The 18,744-nt window shown below is 52.4% G+C and overlaps 1 protein-coding gene across 7 annotated transcripts in view; it reads right to left on the bottom strand.

Moving 5' to 3' along the window:
• Positions 1 to 18,744, bottom strand: part of dtnb (dystrobrevin beta) — a 108,020-nt gene that overhangs the window by 54,721 nt on the left and 34,555 nt on the right. For all 7 annotated transcript variants that reach the window (XM_031901904.1, XM_031901907.1, XM_031901906.1 and 4 more), the window contains exons 2-6: positions 13,249 to 13,316; positions 13,074 to 13,154; positions 4,893 to 5,106; positions 2,360 to 2,445; positions 414 to 568 (exon numbers count right to left, since the gene is read on the bottom strand). In XM_031901904.1, the coding sequence (XP_031757764.1) occupies positions 414 to 568; positions 2,360 to 2,445; positions 4,893 to 5,106; positions 13,074 to 13,154; positions 13,249 to 13,315 (603 nt within the window). In that variant the 5' untranslated portion in view covers position 13,316. The remainder of the gene's footprint in view (positions 1 to 413; positions 569 to 2,359; positions 2,446 to 4,892; positions 5,107 to 13,073; positions 13,155 to 13,248; positions 13,317 to 18,744) is intronic.

Genomic DNA, 18,744 nt, shown 5'->3' with positions numbered 1-18,744 from the left:
ACAATGAGCAGCCGCCTCACATTCATATGAAATATTATTCCCACGGAATGAAACAGCTCCATCACCAATCGTATGGCGGTTTTATGTATTTCCCTCCTTTGAGACCCAAACATTAGCCCCTGCGGCTCCCACAGCCCATACAGAATCCCACAGTGTATAACTAAGGGCAGGGCAGATGTTCCCCCCAGTTTGGGGGTTCCCTGTGAGTGGCCAGGTAAGTACCTACCTGTGGGGGGAAACAGGTGCGGGCGGAGTGGCCAGGTAAGTACCTACCTGCAGGGGGAAACAGATGCGGGCGGAGTGGCCAGGTAAGTACCTACCTGTGGGGGAAACAGGTGCGGGCGGAGTGGCCAGGTAAGTACCTACCTGCAGGGGGAAACAGATGCGGGCGGAGTGGCCAGGTAAGTACCTACCTGTGGGGGGAAACAGGTGCGGGCGGAGTGCTCGGTGTAGCCAAAGGAGGGCCCCTCAAACACAGTGGTGGGAAGCTTGAGCACCTCTCGGAGGAACTGGTCGAACTTTGTATAAACCATGAGCCCCGTGGAGTCCGACACCTGGGAGAAAATATCTGCGGAGGGGAGACGGGGAGTTACAGGCGGCTGCATCTGGCGCTACGCTCACAGGGCTTCCAGGGGCTCGTTAGTGACACCTTAATGATTAATGACCCAGGCAGGTACAAACCAGTAGGAACCCAATCAGCAGTACTGTTACTGGGCCGCAGTTCCAGGTTATCTAATTAGGGGCAACTGCCAGGGCGCACAACATGGGACCCCCCCACACACAGCACTTGTGCCCCCCATTGTAGATAAGCCCCATAGTCCCTTACTGACATTCATACATGTGAATGAGACCCTGGGATCAATCCCAGCCAGGGACACTTGCCTGCCTCCCTCCAACTGCAGCTATAGGGGGCGCCGGCACTGGCCAATCAGTAAGGCTCCTCAGTACTATGGGAGCTGGTACCATTAAGTACTGGTTCTGTAGCTGGTTATACAGGGAATATATAGGGGCAGATCCTACTGACAGGGGGAGCAGCTGCACACAGTAAGGATTATATCACCAAATATATATATATATACATTCCACTGGAAACCAGTTTACCCCAGTGTATAGTATCCCTTTAATAGCCCCAGTGGTATAATATCCCATTAACAACCCCAGTGGAATAGTATCCCTTTAACAGCCCCAGTGGTATCATATCCCTTTAACAACCCCACTGTATAGTATCCCTTTAATAGCCCCAGTGGTATAATATCCCTTTAACAACCCCAGTGGTATAGTATCCCTTTAACAACCCCAGTGGTATAGTATCCCTTTAACAGCCCCAGTGGTATAATATCCCTTTAATAACTCCAGTGTATAGTATCCCTTTAATAGCCCCAGTGGTATAATATCCCTTTAATAACTCCAGTGTATAGTATCCCTTTAATAGCCCCAGTGGTATAATATCGCTTTAACAGCCTCAGTGCTATAGTATCCCTTTAATAACTTCAGTGTATAGTAACCGTTTAAAAGCCCCAGTGGTATAGAGTCCTTTTAACAACCCCGGCGTATAGTATCCCTTTAACAGCCCAAGTGTATAGTATCCCTTTTATTAGCCCCAATGGTATAATATCCCTTTAACAACCCCAGTGTACAGTATCCGTTTAACAGCCCCAGTGCTACAGTATCCCTTTATTAGCCCAAGTAGTATAGTATCCCTTTAATAACCCCAGTCTACAGTATCCATTTAATAGCCCCAGTAGTATAGTATCCCTTTAACAGCCCAAGTGTACAGTATCCATTTATTATCCCCAGTGGTATAGTATCCCTTTAATAGCAAGAGATCATGAAGGAGAGGCCAGGCAGAGGGTGCCATGAGATTAGACCGGGGGTAGGTGTTAGTGCCCCTTGTCCAGTTTAATCAGAGAAAGTGAAGCCGTGGCTAGTGTGCCCTTGATGTGGGTTAAATTGTTACAGCCCAGAGAGCGGATTAGGGTGTGGGTGGCACGGTGCTGTTAGTAACATCATGTACTTCTATCTCACACGCCATGGCGCACACCAACCTGACCACAGTTCCGCCAGCAGGGGGCACTAGCTGTTTGCAATTGTTCTGGAAGCAAGATAAAATAGCAGTTAAGTGATATTTGGACGGGGAAATTCTTGCACCTCATTGGATTCCTTCTGCAGCACCCTGCGGGGTTTGATACAGTGCCCTGTGACTGCTAAAAAACAATATGGCAGCCCCACCCATATACATACCAATAGGAACAGAAGGAATGCAGAGCCCATATATATATATATATATATATAATGGGGGGCACATTGGGACGGATAGGGCTGCATGACACAGATTAGAAAGCCCAAAACAATGACTTACATCTGAGCTTATCGAGGATCTTCCCGCCGCACATGGTTGCTAAGATCGCCTTTACTGAAAACACAGTGAGCTTCCCGTGGCCTTCACTGGAACAACAAGATGCTTTAATACTCAAGCTGATTGGTCAGAGCAACAAAGTGTTAAGCTGTGATAGGTTATAGGAGTGCCCAGGACAGACCCAGTGATACACAGGGATCCCCCCCATCTCCCCTCAGTAATACAGGGATCCCCCTATCTCCCCTCAGTAATACAGGGATCCCCCCATCTCCCCTCAGTAATACAGGGATCCCCCTGTCTCCCCTCAGTAATACAGGGATCCCCCATCTCCCCTCAGTAATACAGGGATCCCCCCATCTCCCCTCAGTAATACAGGGATCCCCCCTATCTCCCCTCAGTAATACAGGGATCCCCCCTATCTCCCCTCAGTAATACAGGGATCCCCCCTATCTCCCCTCAGTAATACAGGGATCCCCCTGTCTCCCCTCAGTAATACAGGGATCCCCCCTCAGTAATACAGGGATCCCCCCTATCTCCCCTCAGTAATACAGGGATCCCTCCTATCTCCCCTCAGTAATACAGGGATCCCCCTGTCTCCCCTCAGTAATACAGGGATCCCCCCTATCTCCCCTCAGTAATACAGGGATCCCCCTGTCTCCCCTCAGTAATACAGGGATCCCCCCTCAGTAATACAGGGATCCCCCCTATCTCCCCTCAGTAATACAGGGATCCCCCTATCTCCCCTCAGTAATACAGGGATCCCCCCTATCTCCCCTCAGTAATACAGGGATCCCCCTGTCTCCCCTCAGTAATACAGGGATCCCCCCTCAGTAATACAGGGATCCCCCCTATCTCCCCTCAGTAATACAGGGATCCCCCCTATCTCCCCTCAGTAATACAGGGATCCCCCCTATCTCCCCTCAGTAATACAGGGATCCCCCTGTCTCCCCTCAGTAATACAGGGATCCCCCCTCAGTAATACAGGGATCCCCCCTATCTCCCCTCAGTAATACAGGGATCCCCCCTATCTCCCCTCAGTAATACAGGGATCCCCCCTATCTCCCCTCAGTAATACAGGGATCCCCCCTATCTCCCCTCAGTAATACAGGGATCCCCCCTCAGTAATACAGGGATCCCCCCTATCTCCCCTCAGTAATACAGGGATCCCTCCTATCTCCCCTCAGTAATACAGGGATCCCCCCTATCTCCCCTCAGTAATACAGGACCCCCCCCCATCACCCCTCAGTAATACAGGACCCCCCCCATCACCCCTCAGTAATACAGGGAACCCCCTCCATCAGTAATACAGGGATCCCCCCTATCTCCCCTCAGAAATACAAGACAGATGCAGTGATACACAGTGAGCTTTTCTGCCCCTACACCAGGGCTCAGCATATAATACCCCCAGGTACAGTGCCACACACTCAGAGCATTTCTATCCCAGCCTGCTTGTCTTACGCAACCTCTCAGCTGAGTGGATCTCGGCCAAAATATTACAAATTGAGTCTCACCACAGATTTCCTAATTCCTTGTGCAGTTGGAATGTTTCTGCACAAGAACAACTCCTAACTCCTCCTTGGTTAGGCTGGCACCCTAGCCCTGTGACACCCTAGCCCTGAGGCAACATAGCCATCTGGCACCCTAGCCCTGTGGCACCCTAGCCCTGTGGCACCACAGCCCTCTGGCACCACAGCCCTCTGGCAACATAGCCCTGTGGCACCCTAGCCCTAAGGCACCTTAGCCCTCTGGCACCCTAGCCCTGAGGCACCCTAGCCCTGAGGCAACATAGCCCTGTGGGGTTATCTACAATCAGCTTCCCATTTCCCCTACAAACAGAGCTGTGTGCCTCCTTAGCCAAAGCCAGCTCTTGCCTTCCCAGGCTGCCCCAGTGCCTTATCCAGCCCCTAATCCTTACTTGTTAGCCCCCTTCTCTCCACCTTCCCCTTGTGGATGTGGCTTCTCTCCCAACCGGAGTTTCTGTTTAACCCCAGGGCATATAATTTAAGCTTCTTTCCCAATTTGCTCCCGAGACAAAACATAGGTTGGTTTCCAGTACAAGCCACTAACCACAACAACATGGATTTCTCTGTAGGCTGCCAATGCCTTGATTGGAGCTTCCCTCTGACTCCATCCGCCTTAGCAGATCTACAGGGCCTCTCCTGGCCTAAAGGGATAGTGAATTATTACTGCTAATAAGATCACTAGGTACAGTTCGGATGTGGAACAAACCCAGTATAACCAGAATCTCATATCTTTGCTGGTACTGTGGGCTCGGCGCTCGGTATAGAAGGCAACCCCCTGTATGTTTATTGCATGTGACTGGGGGGCTGAAATGTTGCAGCTTACCCAATAAACATGCAGGGGTATTGCCCCACTTGCCCTTGCTCTGTTACTGGGCCGGTATTACTGCAAAGTCTGCTTGCTGGCACTGAATAGGTTCTGTGTATATAGAACATTCCCAGCTGAGTCAGTAGTCGGAACCAGAAGGGAATCACTGCTGACACCCACACATACAGGGAAAGCCGACGGGACCGACCTGTCATAAGCAGCGATCATGAAGTTGAGCAGAAGGCTGATGGACTGGTCGACGCCGATCTGATGGGTGGAAGGGAGGCGCTTATTGAGCTGGTAGTATATGGACGATATGATGGTCTCTAGCCGGGACACGTTTATCTCTGTGTTGTGATCCAGTGTGTTAAGGCCGTTGTCCCGGAAAGCTTCTATCATATTCCAAATGTCAACCAGGTGAACTGAAAGAGAGAGGAGAAGGCAGGGAGTAAGTACAGGGGTGGGACAGAGGGCAGGGGGTAAGTACAGGGGTGGGACAGAGGGTAAGTACAGGGTTGGGACAGAGGGCAGGGGGTAAGTACGGGGGTGGGACAGAGGGCAGGGGGTAAGTACAAAGTTGGGACAGAGGGCAGGGGGTAAGTACGGGGTTGGGACAGAGGGCAGGGGGTAAGTACGGGGGTGGGACAGAGGGCAGGGGGTAAGTACGGGGGTGGGACGGAGGGCAGGTGGTAAGTACAGGGGTGGGACAGAGGGTAAGTACAGGGGGTGGGACAGAGGGTAAGTACAAGGGTAGGACAGGGCAGGGGGTAAGTACAGGGGTAGGACAGAGGGCAGGGGGTAAGTACAGGGGGTAGGACAGAGGGCAGGGGGTAAGTACAGGGGTAAGACAGAGGGCAGGGGATAAGTATGGGGGTGGGACAGAGGGCAGGGGGTAAGTATGGGGGTGGGACAGAGGGTAGGGGGTAAGTACAGGGGTAGGACAGAGGGCAGGGGGTAAGTACAGGGGTAGGACAGAGGGCAGGGGGTAAGTACAGGGGTAGGACAGAGGGCAGGGGGTAAGTACAGGGGTAGGACAGAGGGCAGGGGGTAAGTATGGGGGTGGGACAGAGGGTAGGGGGTAAGTACAGGGGTAGGACAGAGGGCAGGGGGTAAGTATGGGGGTGGGACAGAGGGCAGGGGGTAAGTACAGGGGTAGGACAGAGGGTAAGTACAAAGGTGGGACAGAGCGCAAGGGGTAAGTACAGGGGTGGGTCAGGGGGTAAGTATGGGGGTAGGACAGAGGGGAGCCCCGCCGAGGCGAAACTAACAAATCACTGAATCTTTATATCCCATCGGGGAAATAAAACAGAACAGGACAGTGTAGGAAATGGCACCTATGTATGTTGTGGATAAAGTGTTTCCGAATAACAGATCCTATCACAACGGACAATCTGAGAACAGTAGAAGTAGGAGTAAGAGTGTATAGAGGATAACCTGAGTATATTATGAGTATTTGGAGTATATGAGATTAATACATGGAGTGTATGAAGATAATGTGAGTATATAAAAAGCCTGTGCTTTGTATAGATGTTTATATTGGACTACACATAAGAGCATACAGGGTTATATGTTGTTTATCCTTGGATCAATAAAAGATATGAAAATAGAAGAACTCCGATGAAAGGTGTGTCTGTGCCAGTGGCCCCTAGCCTAACAAGGTGCCCAAGGTGCCACATCCCTGCGGGGGGAGAGCAGCCCACGCTTACTGATTTGACCTTGAGGATAACAAAAACTTTATTTTGGCCTATTTGGGCCACTCCAGTGCTTTATTGGCAAACTGCAGGCATACATTCACTTGGTCCTTTCTTTTGTGCCACCCTGCAGTGTGTGGGGGTATCTGTGCCAGGAACGGCTCAAAACTGCACCCCCACCGGATCTATTTTATCTTCTGGCAGCGAAGGCTCCATAGTAGGGTGTGGGGGGTAAACCTGGAGGAGTTAACCCTTGCCACTCTGAGAAAGTGGAGTCGCAGAAGGGGCATAGCCCCAGAAGGGAAGAAAAAGGCAGAGATTATTGCTTTACTGCTGCCCCTCCTACATTCAGATGCTGAGACTGTTACATCAGATGTTGCTATTGCTGGGGCCCCTGAAGCGGTCCGGGGGCCACCAGCCAACCCTACCCGAGACAGGGTTGGAGAGGTGTTTAAACAAAGGCTGGAATTGTTCCGTGAGGAGCTGACTGTGGCAGAAAAGATGGAGTTGATGAAAATGGTGCAGGAGGAGGTGGCCAGTGAAGGACATGGCTTAGGGGAGCATGGTAGGCTATCCGTGTCCTCAGTGGAGAGTCGGGCACGAGACATTCTGAAGCTTGCCACTGCCTTCCCCACATTTCACGAAGGGCAGGACAGCATTGATGCCTTTCTAGAGACATTTGAAATTATGTGCAGGGCCCATAACATCTCAGAAGAGGACTGGCCCCGAATCCTTTCTGGCAAGCTAACTGGAAGGGCCAGCGCTACATTTCGGGCCTTGTCTGATGAACAAAGACTGGACTATGAGGAGATTAAACAAGCATTGCTGATCCGTTATGCTATCACCCCAGAGTTTTACCGGCAAACATTCCGGTCACTGCTAAAGACCCCCCAGGATACTTACCTTGAGTTTGGTAACAAGTTATCAAGGGCCCTTGACAAGTGGGTTAAAGGGTCTGGGGCTGAAACAATGGAGGACTTAAGGCAATTATGCCTGAAAGAGCAATTTTTGGAGCGGTGCCCCCCAGGAGTCCGAGAGTGGGTTGTAGACCGTGAGCCACAGACAGTAGAAGAAGCTGCCCAGTTGGCAGACAAGTATATGGAAACCAGGATGCCTACAAAGAGAGGGCCCCAAGCACCAGGTACAACAGGTCCCAGGGCAAGAGAGCTGCCAGGCTCTCATCCGCATTCCACTGGCACTAATGCTGCTCCCCACCCACCGCTACCAGGGGCTGGACCTAGAAGCTGCTTTCGATGCGGGGCCCTGGGTCACTTTCAAGCTTCTTGCCCTCTAAACCAGCGATCTCCTTCTGTGTCAGGGGCTCCAAAGGTGACGCCTGCTCGACCTGTCGCCACTGTTCAGAAGGAAAGTGCAGAGTGTGACCTGCCTGAAATCAACCTAAGTGAGACCCCCGAATTTGCAGTAATGCAGATACACTGGGCAGATCAGTCCAAGAGAAAATGCCATGTGATTCCAGTGCAAGTAGATGGAAACCCAGTGGAAGGTTTCCTGGACTCTGGTGCCTTTATAACTCTGGCGGAACCTAGTGTGGTGACGTTAAATCGCATCGTTCTGGGGAAAATGGCCCGAGTGATTCTGGCTGGAGGACAGCGCAGAGAGGTGCCAATTGCACAAGTGACTTTGGACTGGGGAGAAGGGCCCGTGCTGCATGAAGTGGGGGTCATGGATCAACTTCCTGCTGATGTCCTGCTTGGAAATGATGTGGGAGACATTTGCTGCAGCATCACGAGGCGGCAGGCAGAGTCAGGCGAGCCACCGGCAGTTGTCCAGGAGGTAAATGGGCAGACAGATGTGACTGATGACTCATTTGACATAGGTAATTGGCAGGATTTTAGGGCTGAACAAGCAGCAGACCCTAGTCTTCAGCCATTAAGAGACAGAGCTGGGCAAGGGGTGGTAGGTACCGAAGCAGGGGAACAAATAGTGCAGGAGGATGGGTTGTACTATAGAGTCCTCAAAAGCCCTAGAGGAAAACAAAGGGAAGCATGCCGTCAGTTGTTGGTGCCTGCCAAATTTAGGACCCAGTTGCTGCACCTTGCACATGAGGTACCCCTCGCAGGGCACCAAGGGATTTCTCGCACGCGCTATCGCCTGCTACAAAATTTCTATTGGCCAGGGTTGTCACAACAAGTGGCACAGTTCTGCCGATCATGTGACAGCTGTCAGAGGGTTGGGAAAAGTGGGGAGCGGAACAAGCATACATTGCGACCCTTACCAGTGATAGGGGAGCCATTTCAGAGAGTTGCTGTTGATTTGATAGGACCCCTTAGCCGACCCAGCAGGACAGGCAAGCAATATATACTTACAATGGTAGACTATGCCACCCGGTACCCAGAGGCGGTGGCTTTACGGAGAATTGATGCCCCAGCCGTTGCAGATGCACTGATTCAGATTTTTTCACGAGTAGGGTTTCCTAGTGAGATCCTATCCGATCAAGGGCCACAGTTTATGTCCCAATTACTTCAGTGTCTATGGCAGCGCTGTGGGGTCACCTCTCTTCGCTCAAGCCCGTACCACCCTCAAACTAATGGCCTGTGTGAGCGTTTCAATGGGACTCTTAAAAATATGTTACGAACTTTTGTGGAGGCTGGAGAAGGTGACTGGGAGAAGTTTCTGCCCTGTCTTTTGTTTGCATATAGAGAAGTTCCCCAAGAGTCTACTGGGTTCTCTCCTTTTGAGTTGTTGTATGGGAGGCGGGTTCGAGGCCCCCTAGACTTGCTAAGGGAGTACTGGGAGGGGGGAGCCCAATTCCCTGAGTTTCCTGTAGTTCCTTATGTTCTACAATTTCGTAAACGTCTAGAGAAAATGACCGCTCTGGTGAAGGAACATCTGACAGCTGCTCAAACCAAACAAAAAGTTTGGTATGATAGGAATGCCAGGGACCGGCGATTCGGTCCGGGGGACAAGGTGTTACTACTGACACCAATGAGGTCAGACAAGTTGCAAGCAGCCTGGGAAGGGCCCTATGTGGTGGTACAATCCATTCATGATACTACTTACGTGGTCTCCCCTCTTGATAACCAGGACCAGTATAAGACGGTCCATGTAAATATGATGAAACCGTACGTAGAAAGAGAAGGCACCGTGGCTGCCATTTGTAGTCTGCTGGAAGAGGGGCGCCATGAGGAGGCTCTCCCTGACCTCTTACAAGAGGCACTGGGGGTTCAGACTTTGGAGGATGTTGCTATTAGTGAGCAGCTAACCAATGAGCAAAGTAAGCAGTTGTTTCAGCTGCTCCAAAGGTTTCAGTATCAGTTTTCTGAGCGGCCAGGCTGCACCAATTGGGTTGTCCATCAAGTAAATACAGAGGGACATGCCCCGGTTCGCACCCCAGCATACAGGATAGCAGAATCCGTACGGGCTGCCATGAAAAAGGAAGTAGAGGAAATGTTGGCATTAGGGGTGATTGTTCCCTCTCAGAGCCCTTGGGCATCACCAGTAGTATTAGTTCCCAAGAAGGATGGCAGCACTAGGTTTTGTGTAGACTATAGGAAACTGAACCAAGTGACAGTTACAGACGCCTACCCAATGCCCCGGGTGGATGAACTCCTTGACCACCTGGGGAATGCCAAATACCTCACCACCCTAGACCTAAGCCGAGGATACTGGCAGATTCCCTTGGCACCAGGGGACCAAGAGAAGTCGGCTTTATCACTCCCTATGGCTTGTTTCAATTTACAGTCATGCCATTTGGAATGAAAAACGCACCAGCGACATTCCAGAGGGTAGTAAATCAGCTGTTGGAGGGGTGCCAAGAGTTTGCTCAGGCATATCTGGATGATATAGCCATATTTAGCAACACCTGGGAGGAACATGTGCAGCACCTGCAGAGGGTGCTGGAAAGGATTAGGCAGGCTGGGCTTACCCTTAAACCAGGGAAATGCCACTTTGGGATGGCTGAGGTCCAATATTTGGGTCATCGGGTGGGAAGCGGGCGAGTGATGCCAGAACCGGCCAAGGTTGAAGTCATAGTAAACTGGCCTACTCCCACAACACAGAAACAGGTGTTAGCCTTTTTGGGGACAGCAGGGTATTACCGACGCTTTATCCCTAACTACAGTGCTATTGCTAAACCCCTGACAGATCTGACGAGTAAAAGACGCCCACGAGTGGTAACCTGGACACCCGAGTGTGCTACCGCCATGTCTGCACTCAAATCTGCCTTAGTGAATGCCCCTGTTCTGTCTGCACCTGACTTTAGCCGGGGATTCATTGTCCACACTGACGCCTCCACCTATGGGATTGGTGCTGTGTTGTCCCAAGTGGATGAGAAGGGAGGTGAGCACCCCATTATATACCTGAGCCGGAAGCTGCTTCCCCGGGAAGTTGCATATGCTACAATTGAGTGTCTGGCCATTGTGTGGGCCTTAAAGAAACTGCAGCCCTATCTGTTTGGAAGTGCATTCACTGTGGTAACTGACCATAACCCTCTGAGCTGGTTGCAACGCGTTTCTGGAGACAATGGGAAATTGCTGAGGTGGAGCCTAGCTTTGCAGCAGTTCAACTTTACTATACAGCACCGCAAGGGGAGCCACCATGGGAATGCGGATGGACTCTCAAGAAGGGACGGTGAAGACTGTACAGGACAAGGGCGTCCTACGGTCTTCCCCCCGTCTGGGGGGAGACCGGACGGCCGCCCTCTGGGGGGGGAGAGATGTGAAAAGACTCCTAATAGCTGTGGAAGCTGCTGGCTCAGGAGGGAGGGGCCGGGAGGTCCCAGGGACAGGAAGCAGTTGGCTCAGAGAGGTCAGAGGGAAGAGGAAGTGGCTGTTGAGAAAGAAGCTGCTGGAAAGGCTGCAGTGGGAACTGGTGACTGCAAAGCAGAGTGGGATAAGCTGCGGCGTCCCCTCATTTTGGATTGGATTTCCCCAGCACTGACCCCTGAGTTACACTCCAGCACCTGAGTCACACTCCAGCAGTTAAGTTAATCTGCCAGTTATACCCCCCACCTACAGAAGTGCAACTGGGAGCCTCACTGTGAGGGGAGCTGTTACTGGGCTGCCTGGGAGCTGCAAGTGACTAATATAAGGGACTGGGCCACAAATACCCCCTACAGTTGTGCCTTTGTTGGGCAGTTACACCTTGTTTGTGCCTAAGGGATTGCTTGTTATTAAAGCTGTGTTGTACCGTTACCTGCCCCTGTGCTGCTTATGTGCCCATAGTCTGGTCCCGTGCTCAGGGACGTCACAGGTAGCACTCTGTGCAGTCTGTGAGGCAACTCCCAGTAGGCACGGGATCCCATTCCCAGGTAGCCCCGGTGGGTAGCACTCTGTGCAGCCTGTGAGGCAACTCCCAGTAGGCACGGGATCCCATTCCCAGGTAGCCCGGGTGGGTAGCACTCTGTGCAGCCTGTGAGGCAACTCCCAGTAGGCACGGGATCCCATTCCCAGGTAGCCCCGGTGGGTAGCACTCTGTGCAGTCTGTGAGGCAACTCCCAGTAGGCACGGGATCCCATTCCCAGGTAGCCCCGGTGGTTAGCACTCTGTGCAGTCTGTGAGGCAACTCCCAGTAGGCACGGGATCCCATTCCCAGGTAACCCCGGTGGGTAGCACTCCTGGCTGCACACAGAATACACAATAAAAGGCTGTGCGCAGAATATAAATGATGTTGCTGGAGATGTTGCCTGGGTGGCTGTAACACTCCTGGCTGGCACGCCCGGCAGCATCGCAGATCCCTAAGGCATTACTGGGCAAACACTCCTGCAGGCATGGCCTCCTTTTGTCTCTCCTTGTGCAAAGCACTGTCACTGTATCAAGGATTCTAAAGAATATTAGGCCCATGTTTTCCTTTTCCCATGAAGTAGTTGCTCAGCTGTGCAGACTTATCTTTAGGAGATACAGGTTCCACAGGATATGAGCAGGGGTATGGCCAGGCAGGGGTATGGCTAGGCAAGGGCATGGCTAGGAAGGATATGGCTAGGCAGGGGCATGGCTAGGCAGGGGCATGGCTAGGCAGGGGCATGGCCAGGCAGGGGCATGGCCAGGCAGGGGTATGGCTAGGCAGGGGTATGGCTAGACAGGGGCATGGCTAGACAGGGGCATGGCTAGGCAGGGGTATGGCCAGGCAGGGGTATGGCTAGGCAAGGGCATGGCTAGGAAGGATATGGCTAGGCAGGGGTATGGATAGGCAGGGGTATGGCCAGGCAGGGGCATGGCCAGGCAGGGGTATGGCCAGGCAGGGGTATGGCTAGACAGAGGCATGGCTAGGCAGGGGTATGGATAGGCAGGGGTATGGCTTGACAGGGGCATGGCTAGGCAGGGGCATGGCCAGGCAGGGGTATGGCTAGGCAGGGGTATGGATAGGCAGGGGTATGGCTAGGAAGGGTATGGCCAGGCAGGGGTATGGCTAGGCAGGGGCATGGCTAGGCAGGGGCATGGCCAGGCAGGGGTATGGCTAGGAAGGGTATGGCCAGGCAGGGGTATGGCTAGGAAGGGTATGGCCAGGCAGGGGTATGGCTAGGCAGGGGCATGGCTAGGCAGGGGCATGGCCAGGCAGGGGTATGGCTAGGCAGGGGTATGGCTAGGCAGGGGTATGGCTAGGCAGGGGTATGGCTAGGCAGGGGTATGGATAGGCAGGGGTATGGCCAGGCAGGGGTATGGATAGGCAGGGGTATGGCCAGGCAGGGGTATGGCCAGGCAGGGGTATGGCTAGGAAGGGTATGGCGAGGCATAACTTACGGTTACACCGTTTCTGCACAAATCGGAGTTTGCAGGCCGTCCGATACGTCGAAAGTCTAATGACGTCGAAGTTCTGCGCCCCTATAGAGGGAAATGGTAAATGGTTAGACAAGTTGCACAGTAAGAACCAAAGGGCACGTATAGAGGATTCCCCTCAAAAAAAAAACCCCCATACTCATTTCCATGAAGAGCTGCCGCTTCTCCGCCATCGTCCTCCTCCTTTTGCCACTCTCTTCAATCATTCTGCGGAAGAAAGAGACAACTGAGACATCAGGGCATCACAGCGCCACCCTGTGGTGGGTACATAACAATGAATGTGCTGCCCTTCTACAGTGGCCACCATGGCCCCAAGTTTTATTATATATGGTATAGAAGCTATGGGATACGGGGCCCACCTATGGTATAGAAGCTATGGGATACGAGGCCCACCTATGGCATAGAAGCTATGGGATACGGGGCCCACCTATGGTATAGAAGCTATGGGATACGGGGCCCACCTATGGTATAGAAGCTATGGGATACGGGGCCCACCTATGGTATAGAAGCTATGGGATACGGGGCCCACCTATGGTATAGAAGCTATGGGATACGGGGCCTACCTATGGTATAGAAGCTATGGGATACGGGGCCTACCTATGGTATAGAAGCTATGGGATACGGGGCCCACCTATGGTATAGAAGCTATGGGATACGGGGCCCACCTATGGTATAGAAGCTATGGGATACGGGGCCCACCTATGGTATAGAAGCTATGGGATACGGGGCCCACCTATGGTATAGAAGCTATGGATACGGGGCCTACCTATGGTATAGAAGCTATGGGATACGGGGCCTACCTATGGTATAGAAGCTATGGGATACGGGGCCTACCTATGGTATAGAAGCTATGGGATACGGGGCCCACCTATGGTATAGAAGCTATGGGATACGGGGCCCACCTATGGTATAGAAGCTATGGGATATGGGGCTATGGGATACGGGGCCCACCTATGGTATAGAAGCTATGGGAAAGGGGCTATGGGATACGGGGCCCACCTATGGTATAGAAGCTATGGGATATGGGGCTATGGGATACGGGGCCCACCTATGGTATAGACGCTATGGGATATGGGGCCCACCTATGGTATAGAAGCTATGGGATACGGGGCCCACCTATGGTATAGAAGCTATGGGATACGGGGCCCATCTATGGTACAGAAGCTATGGGATACGGGGCCCACCTATGGTATAGAAGCTATGGGATACGGGGCCTACCTATGGTATAGAAGCTATGGGATACGGGGCCCACCTATGGTATAGAAGCTATGGGATACGGGGCCCACCTATGGTATAGAAGCTATGGCATACGGGGCCCACCTATGGTATAGAAGCTATGGGATACGGGGCCCACCTATGGTATAGAAGCTATGGGATACGGGGCCCACCTATGGTATAGAAGCTATGGGATACGGGGCCCACCTATGGTAAAGAAGCTATGGGATACGGGGCCCACCTATGGTAAAGAAGCTATGGGATACGGGGCCCACCTATGGTATAGAAGCTATGGGATACGGGGCCCACCTATGGTAAAGAAGCTATGGGATACAGGGCCCACCTATGGTATAGAAGCTATGGGATACGGGGCCCACCTATGGTATAGAAGCTATGGGATACGGGGCCCACCTATGGTATAGAAGCTATGGGATACGGGGCCCACCTATGGTAAAGAAGCTATGGGATACGGGGCCCACCTATGGTAAAGAAGCTATGGGATACGGGGCCCACCTATGGTAAAGAAGCTATGGGATACGGGGCCCACCTATGGTATAGAAGCTATGGGATACGGGGCCCACCTATGGTATAGAAGCTATGGGATACGGGGCCCACCTATGGTATAGAAGCTATGGGATACGGGGCCCACCTATGGTATAGAAGCTATGGGATACGGGGCCCACCTATGGTATAGAAGCTATGGGATACGGGGCCCACCTATGGTATAGAAGCTATGGCATACGGGGCCCACCTATGGTATAGAAGCTATGGGATACGGGGCCCACCTATGGTATAGAAGCTATGGGATACGGGGCCTACCTATGGTATAGAAGCTATGGGATACGGGGCCTACCTATGGTATAGAAGCTATGGGATACGGGGCCCACCTATGGTATAGAAGCTATGGGATACGGGGCCCACCTATGGTATAGAAGCTATGGCATACGGGGCCCACCTATGGTATAGAAGCTATGGGATACGGGGCCCCACCTATGGTATAGAAGCTATGGGATACGGGGCCCACCTATGGTATAGAAGCTATGGGATACGGGGCCCACCTATGGTATAGAAGCTATGGGATACGGGGCCCATCTATGGTACAGAAGCTATGGGATACGGGGCCCACCTATGGTATAGAAGCTATGGGATACGGGGCCTACCTATGGTATAGAAGCTATGGGATACGGGGCCCACCTATGGTATAGAAGCTATGGGATACGGGGCCCACCTATGGTATAGAAGCTATGGCATACGGGGCCCACCTATGGTATAGAAGCTATGGGATACGGGGCCCACCTATGGTATAGAAGCTATGGGATACGGGGCCCACCTATGGTATAGAAGCTATGGGATACGGGGCCCACCTATGGTAAAGAAGCTATGGGATACGGGGCCCACCTATGGTAAAGAAGCTATGGGATACGGGGCCCACCTATGGTATAGAAGCTATGGGATACGGGGCCCACCTATGGTAAAGAAGCTATGGGATACGGGGCCCACCTATGGTATAGAAGCTATGGGATACGGGGCCCACCTATGGTATAGAAGCTATGGGATACGGGGCCCACCTATGGTATAGAAGCTATGGGATACGGGGCCCACCTATGGTAAAGAAGCTATGGGATACGGGGCCCACCTATGGTAAAGAAGCTATGGGATACGGGGCCCACCTATGGTAAAGAAGCTATGGGATACGGGGCCCCACCTATGGTATAGAAGCTATGGGATACGGGGCCCACCTATGGTATAGAAGCTATGGGATACGGGGCCCACCTATGGTATAGAAGCTATGGGATACGGGGCCCACCTATGGTATAGAAGCTATGGGATACGGGGCCCACTATGGTATAGAAGCTATGGGATACGGGGCCCACCTATGGTATAGAAGCTATGGCATACGGGGCCCACCTATGGTATAGAAGCTATGGGATACGGGGCCCACCTATGGTATAGAAGCTATGGAATACGGGGCCCACCTATGGTATAGAAGCTATGGCATACGGGGCCCACCTATGGTATAGAAGCTATGGGATACGGGGCCCACCTATGGTATAGAAGCTATGGGATACGGGGCCCACCTATGGTATAGAAGCTATGGGATACGGGGCCCACCTATGGTAAAGAAGCTATGGGATACGGGGCCCACCTATGGTATAGAAGCTATGGGATACGGGGCCCACCTATGGTAAAGAAGCTATGGGATACGGGGCCCACCTATGGTATAGAAGCTATGGGATACGGGGCCCACCTATGGTATAGAAGCTATGGGATACGGGGCCCACCTATGGTATAGAAGCTATGGGATACGGGGCCCACCTATGGTAAAGAAGCTATGGGATACGGGGCCCACCTATGGTAAAGAAGCTATGGGATACGGGGCCCACCTATGGTAAAGAAGCTATGGGATACGGGGCCCACCTATGGTAAAGAAGCTATGGGATACGGGGCCCACCTATGGTAAAGAAGCTATGGGATACGGGGCCCACCTATGGTAAAGAAGCTATGGGATACGGGGCCCACCTATGGTATAGAAGCTATGGGATACGGGGCCTACCTATGGTATAGAAGCTATGGGATACGGGGCCCACCTATGGTTTTTATTGTATATAATGAGGAATTACATGAACCGGAGAGTTACCCAAATATCTAAGATTCCATACAAGTCATATCTTGTCTCAAATGAGCAAAAATAGTTTGTGCCGCCGGCTGAATTAATCATGAACCACCTACAGGGATCACCCCAAGTGCAACCTGCCATTCATACCACCCGGTCCTGCCATTCATACCGCCCGGTCCTGCCATTCATACCGCCCGGTCCTGCCATTCATACCGCCCGGTCCTGCCATTCATACCGCCCGGTCCTGCCATTCATACCGCCCGATCCTGCCATTCATACCCCCCGGTCCTGCCATTCATACCACCCGATCCTGCCATTCATACCACCCGGTCCTGCCATTCATACCACCCGGTCCTGCCATTCATACCACCCGGTCCTGCCATTCATACCACCCGGTCCTGCCATTCATACCACCCGATCCTGCCATTCATACCACCCGGTCCTGCCATTCATACCACCCGGTCCTGCCATTCATACCACCCGGTCCTGCCATTCATACCACCCGGTCCTGCCATTCATACCACGGCTGCCACCTAGTTCTGGGCAATACAGGACTACTTTAAGAGGATGGCACATTAGTGGGCACGTAGGGTTACCATGCCCTGGCACCATTATTTCAGCATTATTAATATTTCAACGTCATTAAAAAAACCAAACATTGACCGACTGGCAAAGAAAAAGGGAATTTATGTCCCAAGTACAACAGCAAAGTCCTGGTTTGATGGGGCAACATGGGGTCAGTAAGGCCAACGAGGCACATGAGGTTCTTCTCCTTTCCCAGATGCAGGGCTGTCTCACCTCCCACTCTAGCTTGTCTCAATGCAGTCTCCACTCTGGTAGAGTGACCTCTCTCCCTGCAAAGACCATTAAATGGGGGTCTCCAACCCAAAACGGTTACTGAATCAGGAAAGAAAATGTCTCGCTAAGCAACCAACAATTTATTAGCTGTATCTCCAGCTGTCTCATGACTGTCTATGTCCCGGAGCTGTCTGTCTATTTGTCCCCTTTCTTTTTTGAGGGCCCCTGGCTAATGAACCCCCAGTGATGCATTCTCCCAGTGATGCAGTGAGAGACATGGTGGCACTGCGTATTTGGCCACAGCGAGAGAGAGCAGCGTGGCACAGATCTGCAGATGCCAGCGAGTGCCCTGCTACTAATTCACTAATTAGTTATGTAATGAAATCTCCGGGGTGAGCGTGCAATTTCCCTCCCTATGCCGAGCTGATTGCGGCTCCTTATATAAAATGCTTACTGTAATAGATTCTTAGTCATTTACCCCAGAGTGCCGTAATGTGCCGGAATCTGCTCCCCGGCTAATAGCTGCCCGGCCGATCCTCCTATCAGCACAATCCCTTCCATTACTGATGGGCACCGGCATTCTGTATTCTGGCTTTTAGGGCGGCCCTCCTGCCCCACCCTTAGGCACAATAGCCTGATATACTGGCACCCACGGCACCTCTGTACCCTGTCCTGCACCTGATATACTGGCACCCACGGCACCTCTGTACCCTGTCCTATAACTGATATACTGGCACCCATGGCACCTCTGTACCCTGTCCTACACCTGATATACTGGCACCCACGGCACCTCTGTACCCTGTCCTATACCTGATATACTGGCACCCACAGCACCTCTGTACCCTGTCCTATACCTGATATACTGGCACCCACGGTACCTCTGTACCCTGTCCTATACCTGATATACTGGCACCCACGACACCTCTGTACCCTGTCCTATACCTGATATACTGGCACCCACGGTACCTCTGTACCCTGTCCTATACCTGATATACTGGCACCCAC

The sequence above is a fragment of the Xenopus tropicalis genome, chromosome 5, assembly GCF_000004195.4.
Source record: "Xenopus tropicalis strain Nigerian chromosome 5, UCB_Xtro_10.0, whole genome shotgun sequence".
In the NCBI taxonomy this organism is placed as follows: Eukaryota; Metazoa; Chordata; class Amphibia; order Anura; family Pipidae; genus Xenopus; species Xenopus tropicalis.
The sequence above is the reverse complement of the archived record's forward strand: the minus strand, read 5'-3'. Positions and strand labels throughout refer to the sequence as shown.